Source organism: Coenobita brevimanus, chromosome 97 (assembly GCF_032717465.1).
Source record: "Coenobita brevimanus isolate Jiangsu-jjx chromosome 97, ASM3271746v2, whole genome shotgun sequence".
Taxonomy (NCBI): Eukaryota; Metazoa; Arthropoda; class Malacostraca; order Decapoda; family Coenobitidae; genus Coenobita; species Coenobita brevimanus.
The window spans coordinates 49,902,843-49,916,916 of NC_137050.1; the positions used below are offsets into that span (position 1 = coordinate 49,902,843).

Sequence of the window (14,074 nt, forward strand, 5' to 3'; positions counted from 1 at the left end):
TTGCCAAGATCAGTCACCCCCTAGCATACCACCCTGCAGGTTCCCAATTAGCAATCTGTCTATGTATTGCCAGACTCCTTAATCCCGTAAGGGGTGGCCACAAACAAATCGCCTCCATGTCACCCTGTCCCCCGCCATTTCATTGCCCTACTTCCAGCTCACACCCCCCTCTCTCATATACCTCTCTACTCCATTCTTCCATCTTATCCATGGCCTCCCTATCCCTCTGTCCCCCCTCCAGTTATGCTACTGAGTAAATAGGGACAATGGAGAAACACATTTGGTCCATCAGTCTGACCGGCGGGAGAAGGAACACTGATTCTTAGTTAAATGCCGAATGATAGTCTTAAGCTAAAATAACTGAGTCTTAGTACTGGATGCAGCTAATTACAAATAAAGTGGCACAGGATTAGGATGATGATGATGATGATGATGATGATGATGATGATGATGATTGATGATAAGATTTAGCTTTATCCCCTTGACGCTTGCTACGTGTGTGTTTGTGTGTGTGTGTGTGTGTGTGTGTGGTGTAGTGAATTCTTTCTACCTTTCGACGATTTCATTGAGTCAGCCAAGAGTATACGCGCTGGAGGGTATGATTACAGCTTCTATAACTCCTTCAATACCCGAGTCCTTCCGAAAATAAATCAGACTGAGAGATGGTAGCAAGCATAGACTAAAAATAATGTACTCAAAATTAAGAGGTTAAAAATAAGGACACAGTATATATAAATAAGGTGTCATTTATCCATCGCCCTTTTCTGCCATAACAGGAGAGTAGGGACCCACGGCTAGGGTACTCAGTTCTAACATTTAAGGTACGGGTAGCCAGCCTCCCCCGCCCCTGAGTATCACCACGTGAGCAAGAAACCTCAACCAATCCTCGAATGTAAACCCTTGCAGGCCCCATTCACTCAGTGCACCGTAACCCGCTAGACCACAAGGCTTTATTTGGTTATATGATTTCCAGTAGATGAATTTCTAGGCTTGCCATACAGTGCAGTGTTATCTGAATTCAGCACTACATCGAGTGGGTGGATGGTGGACATTCCTACTAGAAAAAAAAAAATTGTGTCCAGCACGTGCAATGATAAACACGGAGAAAAATATTTTGCATTTTATTTTTGCTCTTCTGGAAATTTTATACAGCTTAAGACTCTCTCTCTCTCTCTCTCTCTCTCTCTCTCTCTCTCTCTCTCTCTCTCTCTCTCTCTCTCTCTCTCACTTCCACCCACTCCTCATCATCTCACCCACTCATAATTAATGCTTTCAATGCTTCCCCATTAGCATAATTCTGTTTTCATATCCCAACCACTATAACTCACGCCATTCTCTCCAACACCTACATTTTTAACAGCATAATTTTCATCTTTCTCTGGATCTTTACCCTTTACATCCATTCACATAATTTTATCCTAGCTTATTCTTATCTCCAGACGATTTTATTCAGCTAAGGGCAGGCTCTTTGACCTAGATAGGGTAGATATTGTCTTGGCGATCCCGTAGTGTGATTTTCAGCTTTACTTGTACCCCATCTGAGGGCAGACTAATATATTCAAGGGAGAGTGAGTTTAGGGAGCCTAGGAGTGTTAATATTTGTACCACCAACCCTCTTATTTGCTGGGACAAATAGGGGACTTTATTCCAAGTAACGCAGGACGATTTTATTCAGGTGGGAGTGATTATAGGAACCTGAGAGCGGTGATAACTTCTTCAGTGCTATCCTGCTTTTACTCTGACCTAAAATTGCCATCTCTTCATCAAAATTGCCGAGTTGTAACAGTAGGTTAACACTAGAATATGCTGCTAGTCACAAAGAAGTGCTGTTTAAAGGGTGGGAAACTGTAATGTCTCTACTATTGACCTGCGCACAATAAGCTGCAAAAGGACGAAAATCTGGAGCAAATTAGAGTAGAAAGAATATCAATAAAACTGAAATGAAGGTCGCGTGATTAACCTCTTGAGTTTCCTGTCGTATTCTTATTTTTCTTGCCTTGTACGATTATTATTAAACGTAGGACAGAATTTTGGTACGGTAACTGTTAATTTAGGCCACATCTAACCTCACCAGTTCACAAAAGTCACTCCAAAGCCAAATAAGACTTCATGGAGAAAAGCAAGGATGAAATTGGGTGTGCCTCTGAAGAGTAAGGGTTTGAAGTATGAAAAAAAAAAAAATGTGATCGTACTGACTGGGTCGATCTTCGTACCTTCTCTGTTTCACCTCCACTCCTTCATTTTCACTCCATTTTCACTCATTCACCGTCACTCCTTCATTGTTACTCCTTCACCTTCGCTCCTTCACTCCTTCATCTTCGCTCCTTCACCTTACAGCCTCGTCATGGCCAGGTTGGAAGTGGTCGTAGCAAGCCAACCCTTCACTCCATCTTCACTCCTTCACCTGAACTCCTTCACTCCCTCACTTTCGCTCTTTCAGTCCTTCATCTCCACTCCTTCAGTCCTTCACCTCCATTCCTTCATCTTCACTCCTTCACCTTACAGCCTCGTCATGGCCAGGTTGGAAGAGGTAGCAAGCCAACCCTTCACCCCATCTTCACTCACCTAAACTCCTTCACTCCTTCACCTTCGCACCGTCAGTCCTTCACCTTCGCTCCTTCACTCCTTTACCTCCACTCCTTCACTCCTTTACCTCCACTCCTTCACCTTACAGCCTCGTCATGCCCAGGTTAGAAGTGTCGTAGCAAGCCAACCCTTTCGCTTCTAGGTCATTTAACTAAGTTCCCCGATCGCTTCCTTCACGGTTCTCTCGGCCGTGTCTCATCCTCGTTTGGAAATGAAGAATCTCGAGAGGCCAGGACGACTGTGACTCCATTAGGCTCCTCTTGAAGGTGGGGATAGATAGATAGACTGATAGATAGGCAGGTAAGTTGGTAGGGAGAGTTGGGAGCGAGGGAGAGAGAGGGGAAGGATAGGAAACAGATGAGAGAGGGGGAGAAAGAAATAAAAACGGGAGGAGAGACAGAATGGTACAAAAGGAAGGCACCGGAAAGATTAGAGAGAGAGCGAGAGGGAGAAAGGGGAGGCAAGAAACAGAGAGAGAGAGAAAAGAGAAACAAGAAAGAGAGAAGAGAGAGAAAGAGGGAAATGACAGTGACGAAAGAGAAGTGGAGAGAGGCGAAGGGGAGGGGTGGAGGAAAAAGGGGAAGAGGGAAAATTTGGAAGACGGAGATGTATGAGAGAGAGAGAGAGAGAGAGAGAGAGAGAGAGAGAGAGAGAGGCAAAAAAGGAGAGGAGATCGAGACAAGAGGTTAAGTGACAGACACAGTGAAAGAAAAATAAAAGACTGAGGGAGGAGGAGCATATGAGGAGGAAACGAGAGAGAGAAAAAAAGACAGGCGAGGGGCCGTGAAAGGAGCGAGGGAAGAGAGGAGAATGAAAGTGACAAAAGAGGGAGTGGAGAAAGAGAAGAGAGAGGACAGGAGACAAGAGGAAGTGGGTCGAATGCAAGATGAAAGATACGCTAGTAAGGGGGAGAGGCATATGAGAGAGAGAATATATGCAGTGGATTTTTGGAAGGGATAGGAAGCCAAAACAGAGACTAGGGTATCCAGCCAAAGCCCAGAGAGAATTATTGAAAAGGGGAAAGGGGTATTGAGGTGGAAGCAGGGTATGTGAAGGGACAGGCGAGGGAGGCACAGAGCAAGGGATTAGGGGAGTAAATGGAGAAGATGCACAAGAAATTTAATCTAACTCTGAGGCATAATCTACATTTATCCCTTGCTGGAACTACACGATAATTTTCAGATGACGAGAGCATCCTACTGTAGACGTGTGGAGATTTTGAAGGCTGTATGTAGTCTCTCCTTTGGGATTTTTCTTTCCGTAAGGTGAATATAAAAATCAAGAATTAAAGAAAAGAAAAGAAAAACTAGGTATTGTATGGAAGGGATTGTGAAAAAAAAAAAAAAGAGAGAGAGAGAAAGAAGCGAAGGATTGTTTGACCTCAGCAGTTTAGCGGGGAAAAATATCAGACACCGAGAAAAGATTTTAAAAATGCATTACACGCGAGGCTGAAGTGAGAAATAAAAAAAGGAAGATTATTTGACTTTTGCTCAGTGCTGGAAAAACTATCGAGGACTGGCTGGATATTTCACTGTTTAGCCACAGAAAAAATTTTGAAGTGGAGAGAATTATACCAAAGTTGAGCTGGGAAAAAAGGGAGGGAGATTATATTCTTTAATCATATTGTTAGAAAGTAATAACGGGGGTAGACAAAACTGGAAATCTGAACCTTAGTCATAAAAAAAAAAAAGTGAGGGGGAAGGGGTGTCGAATATGCTACAAAGAAATGAGAAAAAGGAGGAGAGGATTATTCAGTAGAGATTATGGGTAGAATTATACTCTCTCTCTCTCTCTCTCTCTCTCTCTCTCTCTCTCTCTCTCTCTCTCTCTCTCTCTCAATTATTCCGTGTTTATTTATACCTTACGAGGCTCAGTACTGGTCGAAACTGCTGCATCTGCTCATTTAATCTTTCATGACGATCGCCTATTATATTTCATTCCTACCACACCACAATTCTGTTCACCTTAGTAGTGCACCCAGACAGCCAAGGAGTTCATGAATAAAAACCACTACTGTTCAAAAAAGTTTATCCTAAAGGTGAATAAAATCATATAGTCGGCTGCAAGAATGAAACTAATAACGTACAGTACTTTGATGGAAAGAATTAAGAGTAGCTTCATTAGGTAGTACTATCTTCAGGTGACACTACACTGAGTGACAAGCCAAATGGTTTAGTTTTACCCAGACTATTTACTACGCTGGGAGGTAGCCCAAATGAAGCCTGGATTTCTAGTGGGTTTAGGCGCCCCAAGTGGATGTGGACTGCAAGGGTTTGTATCCAAGGCAGATTTAGGATTTATCTCTCACATAATGCCCCTGAGGGACGAGTGAGGTTGTAATTCTCGCCTTAAACCCTTCACTATTAATAGTTTTTTTTTGTTAATTCTTGCTAATTCCAGAGGACTTTATTCAGCTTAGAGAGTTTTTGAACTTGAAAGGTTAGCTAGGAGTCATCAACCCCTTCGCTGCTCGAGATCCTGAGTAGCGTAAAAAAAAAAATATATATAGTGGTTGGAACATCAAGTTAGTATATACGTCACCGGAGTCAGGAGGTTAAATGTCAGGACTGGATAGCCTAGCCCCGGGCCCCTACGCTCCTGATGGCACAGTAAAGGGATGGATGGATCGATAGATAGATGGATGGATGGATAGGTGGATGAATGGATGGATAGATAGATGGATGGGTGGATAGATGAATAAATACCTCATATGCCGCCTTGAATTAAACACCCGATAGAATATTTGATTTATAACCTTCATTCCGAGGATCATTTATTTATCAGTCTATCGATCTGTCAATCTGTCTGTCTATATTTTGTTATTCTTGCTATCACTGCACGATTTTGTTCAAGTTAAGGGAATCTTCTCGCTGTGAACGGGTTGACAAAGGCCGAGTCTTACCCCTGCTAGTCAAGAAGTTCAGTCTTGCATGAGGAAATTCGTCTGAAGGTAGCAATAGTAAAGGAGTGAAGGGTTTAACAAAGGCCGTATCTGACATTACCAGCTTAAAGGGTCCAATCTAACCAAAAGAAAATCTCCAAGACAGCAAGATTAAAATACATATACCTAATAGAACTGGAGGATTTGACGTCATAGGAAAGAGGAGTGGAAGAGATATATGGACAACTGAGCCAAAAATAGATAAATAGATACAAAGCCAAAAAATAGTGTGTAGGTGTGAGGCGTGAAACATTTGAAGTCCATTTTCGCTCCATTTAGCCCTGAAATATCGATACTCAAACAAAAAGCGTAAACCATGAACTGTTATACTTTCCATTTGCGTCCCTGTTTCACCAACCCCCTCCCTCCCCACGAGCTCCCAGTCACGTGAAATTGAAATGCTCGTACAGAATATTCCAGGTAATTATACACTAAACACTGCGGCCCAGATATTCCGTCGATATTACAAAAATCAATTATGAACTCTATTACAAACACTGGGACTCTCATTCCGCTGGTCCGGGTACACTAGATGTGGATATGGCGTTCATAAAGAAGCATTGGCCGTACCCAGTGTTCAATAAGCTTGTGTGAGGGGGAGGGGTATTGTGTGTGTGTGTGTGTGTGTGTGTGTGTGTGTGTGTGTGTGTGTGTGTGTCGGACAGAGACAGACAGACAGGTAAGTAGGTAGACTGACGTGAAGGTAGGTGGACAGACAGGTAGAGTGATAGATTGATAGGTAGATTGCTAGGTAGGTAGGTAAGTTGATAGATAGACATCTGGCCCAGCCTTTGGTTCCTTCTTCCTCGCATAAAAAAAAAAAAAGACTGTGAGAGAGGGAAGTTAGTGGTGGGGTGGGGTGTGTCGGGGAGGGTGTGTGTGTGTACGGGGGTGGCGTGGGGTGTATTGGTGAGGGTGTGTGTGTACGTGGGTGGCGTGGGGTGTGTTGGGGAGGGGGGCCTGTGTACGTGGGTGACGTGGGGTGTGTTGGGGAAGGGGGGGTGTACGTGGATGGCGTGGGGTGTGTTGGGGAGGGGATGTGTGTGTACGTGGGTGGCGTGGGGTGTGGGGGAGGCTGTGTGAGTGTACGTGGGTGGCGTGGGCTATTGCCTGATACTCCTCTGATTTACACCTTAGGAGCAAAGTTTCCCGGGTGCTCATAACGAAGGGGGGCGGCGTGGAATGGCCAGGCGATCGAGAGCTTTTGATTTTTTTCTCCGTCTTTCCTAGCTGGATAAAATTTGAAGCCGTTTCTTTATTAAACTCTGCTCCTGATGGAAAATATTTGATGATCTTTTTATTTTCGGTGGTGGGGGGAGATTCTACTCTTGCTTTTTGCCCACTCAGTTTGTGTCCTTTATAAATTGAACATTAAGCCATGAACGTATTCTCTGTTTTGTTATATATCTTTCGATGATTATAGACTTAAGGGAGCATTTTAGGTAGGAGGTGAGAGGCATTAGCATCCTCTAACTTCCTCACTATTCTGACGTCCTCTGAGGAAAATCATCTGGTAGCATCATGAGCTTAATTAAAAGGGCTTTCTTGGGTTGTAGGGGATAATGTTGGCTCGGTTAATTTTTTTCATTTTTTCTTGGAGGGAACAGTCTTGCGGGCTTGTGTGTTTGGTTCATTTTTCCTTGCATTAAAAAAATAAGATTAACAGTTTGGTAATAGCAATACGTATCCTCCCTCTCTGTGGATTTGTGTGTGTGTGTGTGTGTGTGTGTGTGTGTGTGTGTGTGTGTGTAAATTTATACTTCCATCGCAATTTTCATCTACCTGCTAAGTTCCCCAGTTTTTCAGTATTTTTTTTTTAATGCGAGGAAGAAGGAACCAAAGGCTAAGAGCCCACAAACTGTTCCACCCAAGAAAAAGAGAGAGAGAGAGAGAGAGAGAGAGAAATTCAAGATGCATTCAGTTCGAGTAGGGTCCAGAGGTGTGGAAAAAGAAAACAAAGTTGTAGATATCAGTAGCGCCAAGTGAAATAATAAAAGAAGATATCGTTAACGCCAAGTGAAATAAAGAAAAACAAAAAAGAAGTGAGTATCAGTAGCACTAAGTGAAATAAAGAAAAAAAATAAAGTAGGGATAAGATATCAGAACAAAGCAAAATAAAGAATAAACAAAGTAGGGGTAAGAGAAGATAGAACAAAGTAAAATGAAGAAAAAACAAAGTAGAAGTAAGTGACGGTAGCGACGATTGAAATAAAAGATAAAGTAGAATCAGCAGAAGTTGGCAGTGAAATAAAGAAAAATATGAAAGAAAAGCATTATTGAGCCGGATGCTACTGGCCCGCCAGACCTTTGACAACGGTTTTGGAGCTCTTGACCTCGACCCCTCGTGCCCATTTTCGAACTCGCCCAAGATTTTGGCCATATCTTCAGACTCTGAAGGTTTCATGTTGATAGTTCAAGCCGTTCATGAGATATAGGCCTAATGGTGCTAAAGGCGGTCGATAAAACTAGTTGACCTTTGGCTGCCATTTTGGTGAACCTGACCTTGACCCCCAGTGCCCATTTTCGAACACGTCCAAGATTTTGGCCATATCTTGATACCCAGAAGTTTTCATGTTAATAGCTCAAGCCGTTCATGGGATATAATGGTAACACACACACACACACACACACACACACACACACACACACACACACACACACACACACACACACACACGCCGGCAAAAACATTATTGCTCCGCCTTGCTAAAGGCAGACGATAACAAAGTACGCATCACAAACGCCAAGTGAAACAGGCAACATTTCCTTCCCTCACCAAAAATCCTCTGGTCTCCACCATGACTTTTAAAATTGTATTCATGCTGCCGATGAGCGATTTATTAAATTTAGGAAACCCCTCTCATACTGGAGGATTTATCTGACCTATCCACCTGGGAAATCTCTCCTAAGATGAATGAAAATTTTTGAGAGAATTAAACACTGGAGGAGTCTTGGCGCAAATGAAGTTAGAAATGGAAAGAAAAATATCGTAATCAGTGTGAGCCTGCATTATGATAATCCCTCAAAATTAATATTATTTCAAGTTCAAAGATACACTTAAAATCTGGGTAAAAAAGTTTGAACGTTGTAATAATGATAATAATAATAATAATAATAATAATAATAATAATAGTAGTAGTAGTAGTACTAGTGGTAGTAGTAATAATAATAATAATAATAATAATAATAATAATAATAATAATCCATCCATCATCATCCAATCCTATGCCGCCCCATGAGGAGCGTAGGAACCCTGGGCTAGGCAAGTTGGTCCTGACATTTAAGATGAGTGAATAATAATAATAATAATAATAATAATAAATAGTAATAATAATTCTCAGTTCGAAAGTATATAGAGCTAAGGAGAAAGTCTTATTTTGTGAGAATCTGCAGCATATTAACTCCTTCACTTTAGAGCTTCCAGTTTCAAAAGACACTTCAGAACTTAATAAAATCATCCGAACATACCAATAATAGTAATATAAATAAAGGCGTCCTGTGGCTGAAGGTAATAATGACTGAAAAATATACCGAACTCAGCGCAAACTGGTATTATATTATTTCCATTGCAATATATCGATGACTGAGTGCAATACCTCATGGAAACTGATATTACCTGTATTGATAAGCTGGTTTAATTGGACGCGAAGAGAGATTTGGATGATAAATTTACGGTTTTTCCGACTTTCTGATACTTCGCGAACCAATTTTTGCGTATTATCCGTTTCGATGCTTTAACCGTGCACTCTGTCATGGCTCACTCTTGACTTAATTAAAACACCTGACGTTACCTGGAACAGATAACTAGAAATTTCTCAACCGTGTTTATTTATGGTGACACTACCAACAATCAGCTTCCTGTTACTCACTCTCAGCTTCCTGTTACTCACCCTCAGCTTCCTGTTACTCACTCTCAGCTTCCTGTTACTCACTCTCAGCTTCCTGTTACTCTCAGCTTCCTGTTACTCACTCTCAGCTTCCTGTTACTCTCAGCTTCTGTTACTCACTCTCAGCTTTCTGTTACTCACTCTCAGCTTCTGTTACTCACTCTCAGCTTCCTATTACTCACTCTTAGCTCAGTAAAATTATTGGTCTTTAACTTAAAAAAAAAAAAAAAAAAAAAAAAAAAATCTACTTTTCCTGACAAGTAGCAGATCAGATGCAAAGGCAAACTGTTGATTATAAAGACAGTAGAACATTATTTTTTTCTGGATGGAATCTAGTTTCTTGTAAATAGGGGTCCCACTTTGGTAGCTTTAAGTGTGTTATGGGAATAGATGCGGCGTCACATTTTCGATAGACAGGTATACAGACAGATAGATAGGAAGGTAGGTAGGTAGGTAGGTAGGTATGTAGGTAGGTAGGTAGACAGATAGAGACAGATATCTACTAGATAGGAAGAAAGATAGGTAGGCAAGTAGGTAAGTAGGTAGACAGGTGGATACATAGGTGAGATGAAAGATAGGTAGGTAGGTGGGATAGGTTGGTAGGTAAGTAGATACATGGTTAGATAGACAGAGATGGATCCTGCCCATCTCTTTTCACCCGTTACAATATCGTAGCTAAAAGTATGATCGCCGTCAGAGCGTGGAAATTTCAGCGAGTTGTTCCCACCGTCAAGAGGTTTATTTGCAAGGTCATTAGGGAGTGCAAACGAGGTCACATTGTCTTCCTTATATGCGAGTCTAATTTCCACGCCATGACGGATAATTATACCAGGTCATTAAAAGAAAAAAAAACATACACACACCCTTACCATCCGTTTGTTACCGGGGATGGATGCCGAACACCCGTTGGGAATTATAATGAGGGGGATGTTGTTGTGTGTGTGTGTGTGTGTGTGTGTGTGTGTGTGTGTGTGTGTGAGAGAGAGAGAGAGAGAGAGAGAGAGAGAGAGAGAGAGAAAGAGTGAGAGAGAGTAGATTGGAGACATAAAGAGACAAACAGACCGACCGACACAGACAGAAAGGGAGAAGGGGGAAGGAAAATGGAGAGAGAGAGAGAGAGAGAGAGAGAGAGATACATAAGTAGATTAGATAGATAGATAAAGAGACAAACAGGCCGACCGACACAGACAGAAAGGCAGAAGGCGGGAAGAAAATGGAGAGGAAGGGGAGAGAGAAGGGGAGGTGAGAGGAAGAGAGAAGGATTGATGAAGTGAGTGACAAGAGGAGAGAGAGATGGGAGAGAGAGGAGGAGGGGAAGAGTGAAGGATTGATGGAGTGAGTGACAGAAGAGGAGAGTGAGACAGGGATGGGAGGGTGGAAAGATGGACAAAAAAGAAGGAAGGGTGAAAGAGATGTATGGATGTGTACCAACGCAGTGAATTAATTGAACAAGAAACAGTTGTACCAAAAAAGTAAAGCAGAAGAAAAAGCAGATGACATGAGAGAAAATATGAACGAATGAAGAATATGGAATGGAAAAAATGAAAAAGTGGATGCGTTGTTGAAATAAGGTGTAACAGAAGATTTTCATACACACACTCTTAAGACTCACTATCAGCTAATCCATTTGACTTTAGTGGAACAGTGTGCTAGATTTACTCCGACTGTGAGAGGGGTTCTTGGGGAGAGTATTCGCACTCTCAGGCTCCTGTGACTCACCTCTGGGCCGAATTATCCTCTGACCTCTGCAATAAGGTGTCAACGTTATGCTGGTCAAGAGAGAGAGAGAGAGAGAGAGAGAGAGAGAGAGTCATTTCAACCAGGGTACGTCATTTTGTTGCCACCAGGCGGTTTCTCTCTCTCTCTCTCTCTCTCTCTCTCTCTCTCTCTCTCTCTCTCTCTCAGGCTGAGAAGAGCACCTTGTTAATAAAAGGGCTTCCGATGATTGTGTTTAGATCGGCCAGTTTGAAAAGTACCTGTCAGAGTTATTCAAGTCCCTTGGAGACACATTAATAAAATTTTGATATAATCGGACTGAAGTGATTGTGCTAGATGCGGCAACTAGACACAGTGGTGGAAATGAAACAATTAACCCAAGTAAATGAAAAAATAGTGATAAAAAGGGGTAAGGTAAAAAGCCCACAGTAATTAACCAAGTAAATGAAAAAATAGTGATAAAAAGGGGTAAGGTAAAAAGCCCACAGTAATTAACCCAAGTAAATGAAAAAATAGTGATAAAAAGGGGTAAGGTAAAAAGCCCACGGTAATTAACCAAGTAAATGAAAAATAATAATGATTAAAGAAGGGAAGCATACGCAAAAATAATTAACAAGAGAAACCAACAATAATAAACCCAAGTAGCAAAAAATATGATTAGAGAAAAGGGGAAGTGTACGGTAAATGATAATAAAAGTATCCATTCACTGCTCTGGCCTGTTTCAGTAACTTATATTCAGCTTCATAGGGTCATCTTGTGCTGAAGGGGATGCTGAAGTCTATATCAAGCCCCTGAAGTTCAGTAAATGACGTGATAAAATAGTCCAGCCATAGCAAGAATGAAATAAATGGTTGAAAAAGGAGGAAGGAATTAGATAAAGGAAAACTGGAGGAAGGTAGTGGGGAGAGAGAGAGAGAGAGAGAGAGAGAGAGAGAGAGGAACTAGTGTATGATAGCGAGGGGTGTGAGAAGAGAGGCCGGAAAGATGTGAAAGGGAAGAACGGAAGAAGGGAGAGAGAGAGAGAGAGAGAGAGAGAATTCGTGTGTGTGTGTGTGTGTGTGTGTGTGTGTGTGTGTGTGTGTGTGCCTTCGTGCGTGCGTGCGTGCTTGTATGCATGCCCGCGTTCGTGTGCATGTGCTTGTATAAGTGTGTCCGTGTGCGGGAGTGAAGTGGGTGTGCCTTCGTGTGTCCCTGCATAGAGTACAAAGGAATGCAAATAGCAACCGGAATATTAGTCTTGTCTTCGCTGTTTCCTATAAGGCAGGTTATATCCAATGTAGCTATTACGAGTCAGACAGAAGAGTAGCAAAGCAGTTAAGTCTTCAGTCAGAGAGAGCAAAAGAGATAGGAATGACGGAGGGAGGGGGAGAGGGTTGGAAATAAGATAAGTGTAGAAGGCAGCGTGATCTGGATGCAAGAGAAGGGGATCTGAGCTGGATGACCGTGTGATAAGGGGAGGAAGAAGAAGGAACGGGAAAGGTAAGAGAGTTTACCTAAAGTGATTAAGTTGGCAAGGGGCAGGGAAGGGTGGAGTTTTTAGAAATGGTAAGGCTCGATGGTGAGGCCAGGAAGGAATGCTGATTAAGATGCTGAGGATGTAGTTCCGTTGTACACACACACACACACGCACACACACACACACACACACACACACACACACACACACACACACACACACACACACACACACACACACACACACACACACACACACACACACACACACACACACACACACACACACACACACACAGAGCGCTTCCAACAAATGCTCCGTAACATCTATTTCTTTTTGCCGAGCCACAGGGAACAGACACTCCGATCGGTATTCTTTTTTCGGTGCGAATTTTCAGACACTCAATAAATTTCTTATCTCTAGCAACTCAATAAATTTCTTATCTCTAGCACTCGAGATATTGTTCCTGTCCTGATTAAAGTCAATTAGCGTCAACCAGAATCTCCTGAATGCTTTGCGCAGTGAAAGAATGAACCTAGTGTGAAAAGTTAAGCTGAAAACACTAAGACAAAATTAGAAGCCTGTGTTAGAGCAAATTCTGCCCTGGTACTGCCTGTGCCACATCCTACCTTGTAATGAGACACGTGGAAACTCATTAGAAAAGTCGAAAAAAGGAAGAAAAGTTACAAAAAGTGAAAATGAGGAGTGATACTGTGAGATCAGTGACGTGGGATGGAGGTAGGGAGTGAGGGTAGGGCAGACGAAGGCGTTAAATATGACTGATTTTCCTCCGTTTGACAAAGAGTAAAGGTACAGAAGTCAGCCCAGGAGATGGAAATGTAGAAAATCTTTATTGTGGAACAGAGCGGAATGGTGGCAGATGTCGAATTATGAAACATTGACGTAGTGTGAAATTATTACGGGAGCGGGCGAGAAGGATGAGTGCTTTGATTAAACTTGAAGCACGATTTGACGATAAAACGAAGACCAGGATAATAAAACGGAATTAGAGATTGTATTATGAAACAGACTGACGCGGGGTGGAGTTTGGTCGGGGTTGAGCGGAAATTAAGATTGCTATAATATCAGATGACGAGTAATATGGGTGATAAAGCGAAGGGCAGTGTAAGGAAATGCAGAAAATGATGGTATTCTGAAGCAGAGTGACGCGGGTTGGAGGTCTTGCGGGCAGCTCATAAAAGATTATTAGTTTGACTCTGACTGACATAGGAAATAAAAGAAAGGAAGTGGACAGAGAGCTGATATTACGAAACAGTGAGGCGGAGTGAAAGAAGGGCAGATGAGGGCGTAAAAAGATGGCTACTTTGACTCAGATGCAGAAGATAAGGGGATGAAACGAAGACCAAGGTAAGGAAATGGAAGAAGAGATAGTTTTATGAAAAGAGTGATGCGATGAGATGGTATTGCCGACGAGAGCGTAAAAGATGACTGCTTAGAATTTTTTTCACACATAATATGTGATAAAA

At 42.2% G+C, this 14,074-nt stretch overlaps 1 protein-coding gene across 1 annotated transcript in view; it reads right to left on the minus strand.

Annotated features, from left to right (window-relative positions):
- Positions 1-8,048, minus strand: part of LOC145413695 (putative neural-cadherin 2) — a 133,646-nt gene extending 125,598 nt beyond the window's left edge. Inside the window, exon 1 of the mRNA XM_080283350.1 lies at positions 8,030-8,048. Within this exon, the coding sequence (XP_080139476.1) occupies positions 8,030-8,048 (19 nt within the window). The remainder of the gene's footprint in view (positions 1-8,029) is intronic.
- Between the last annotated feature and the right edge of the window lie 6,026 nt (positions 8,049-14,074).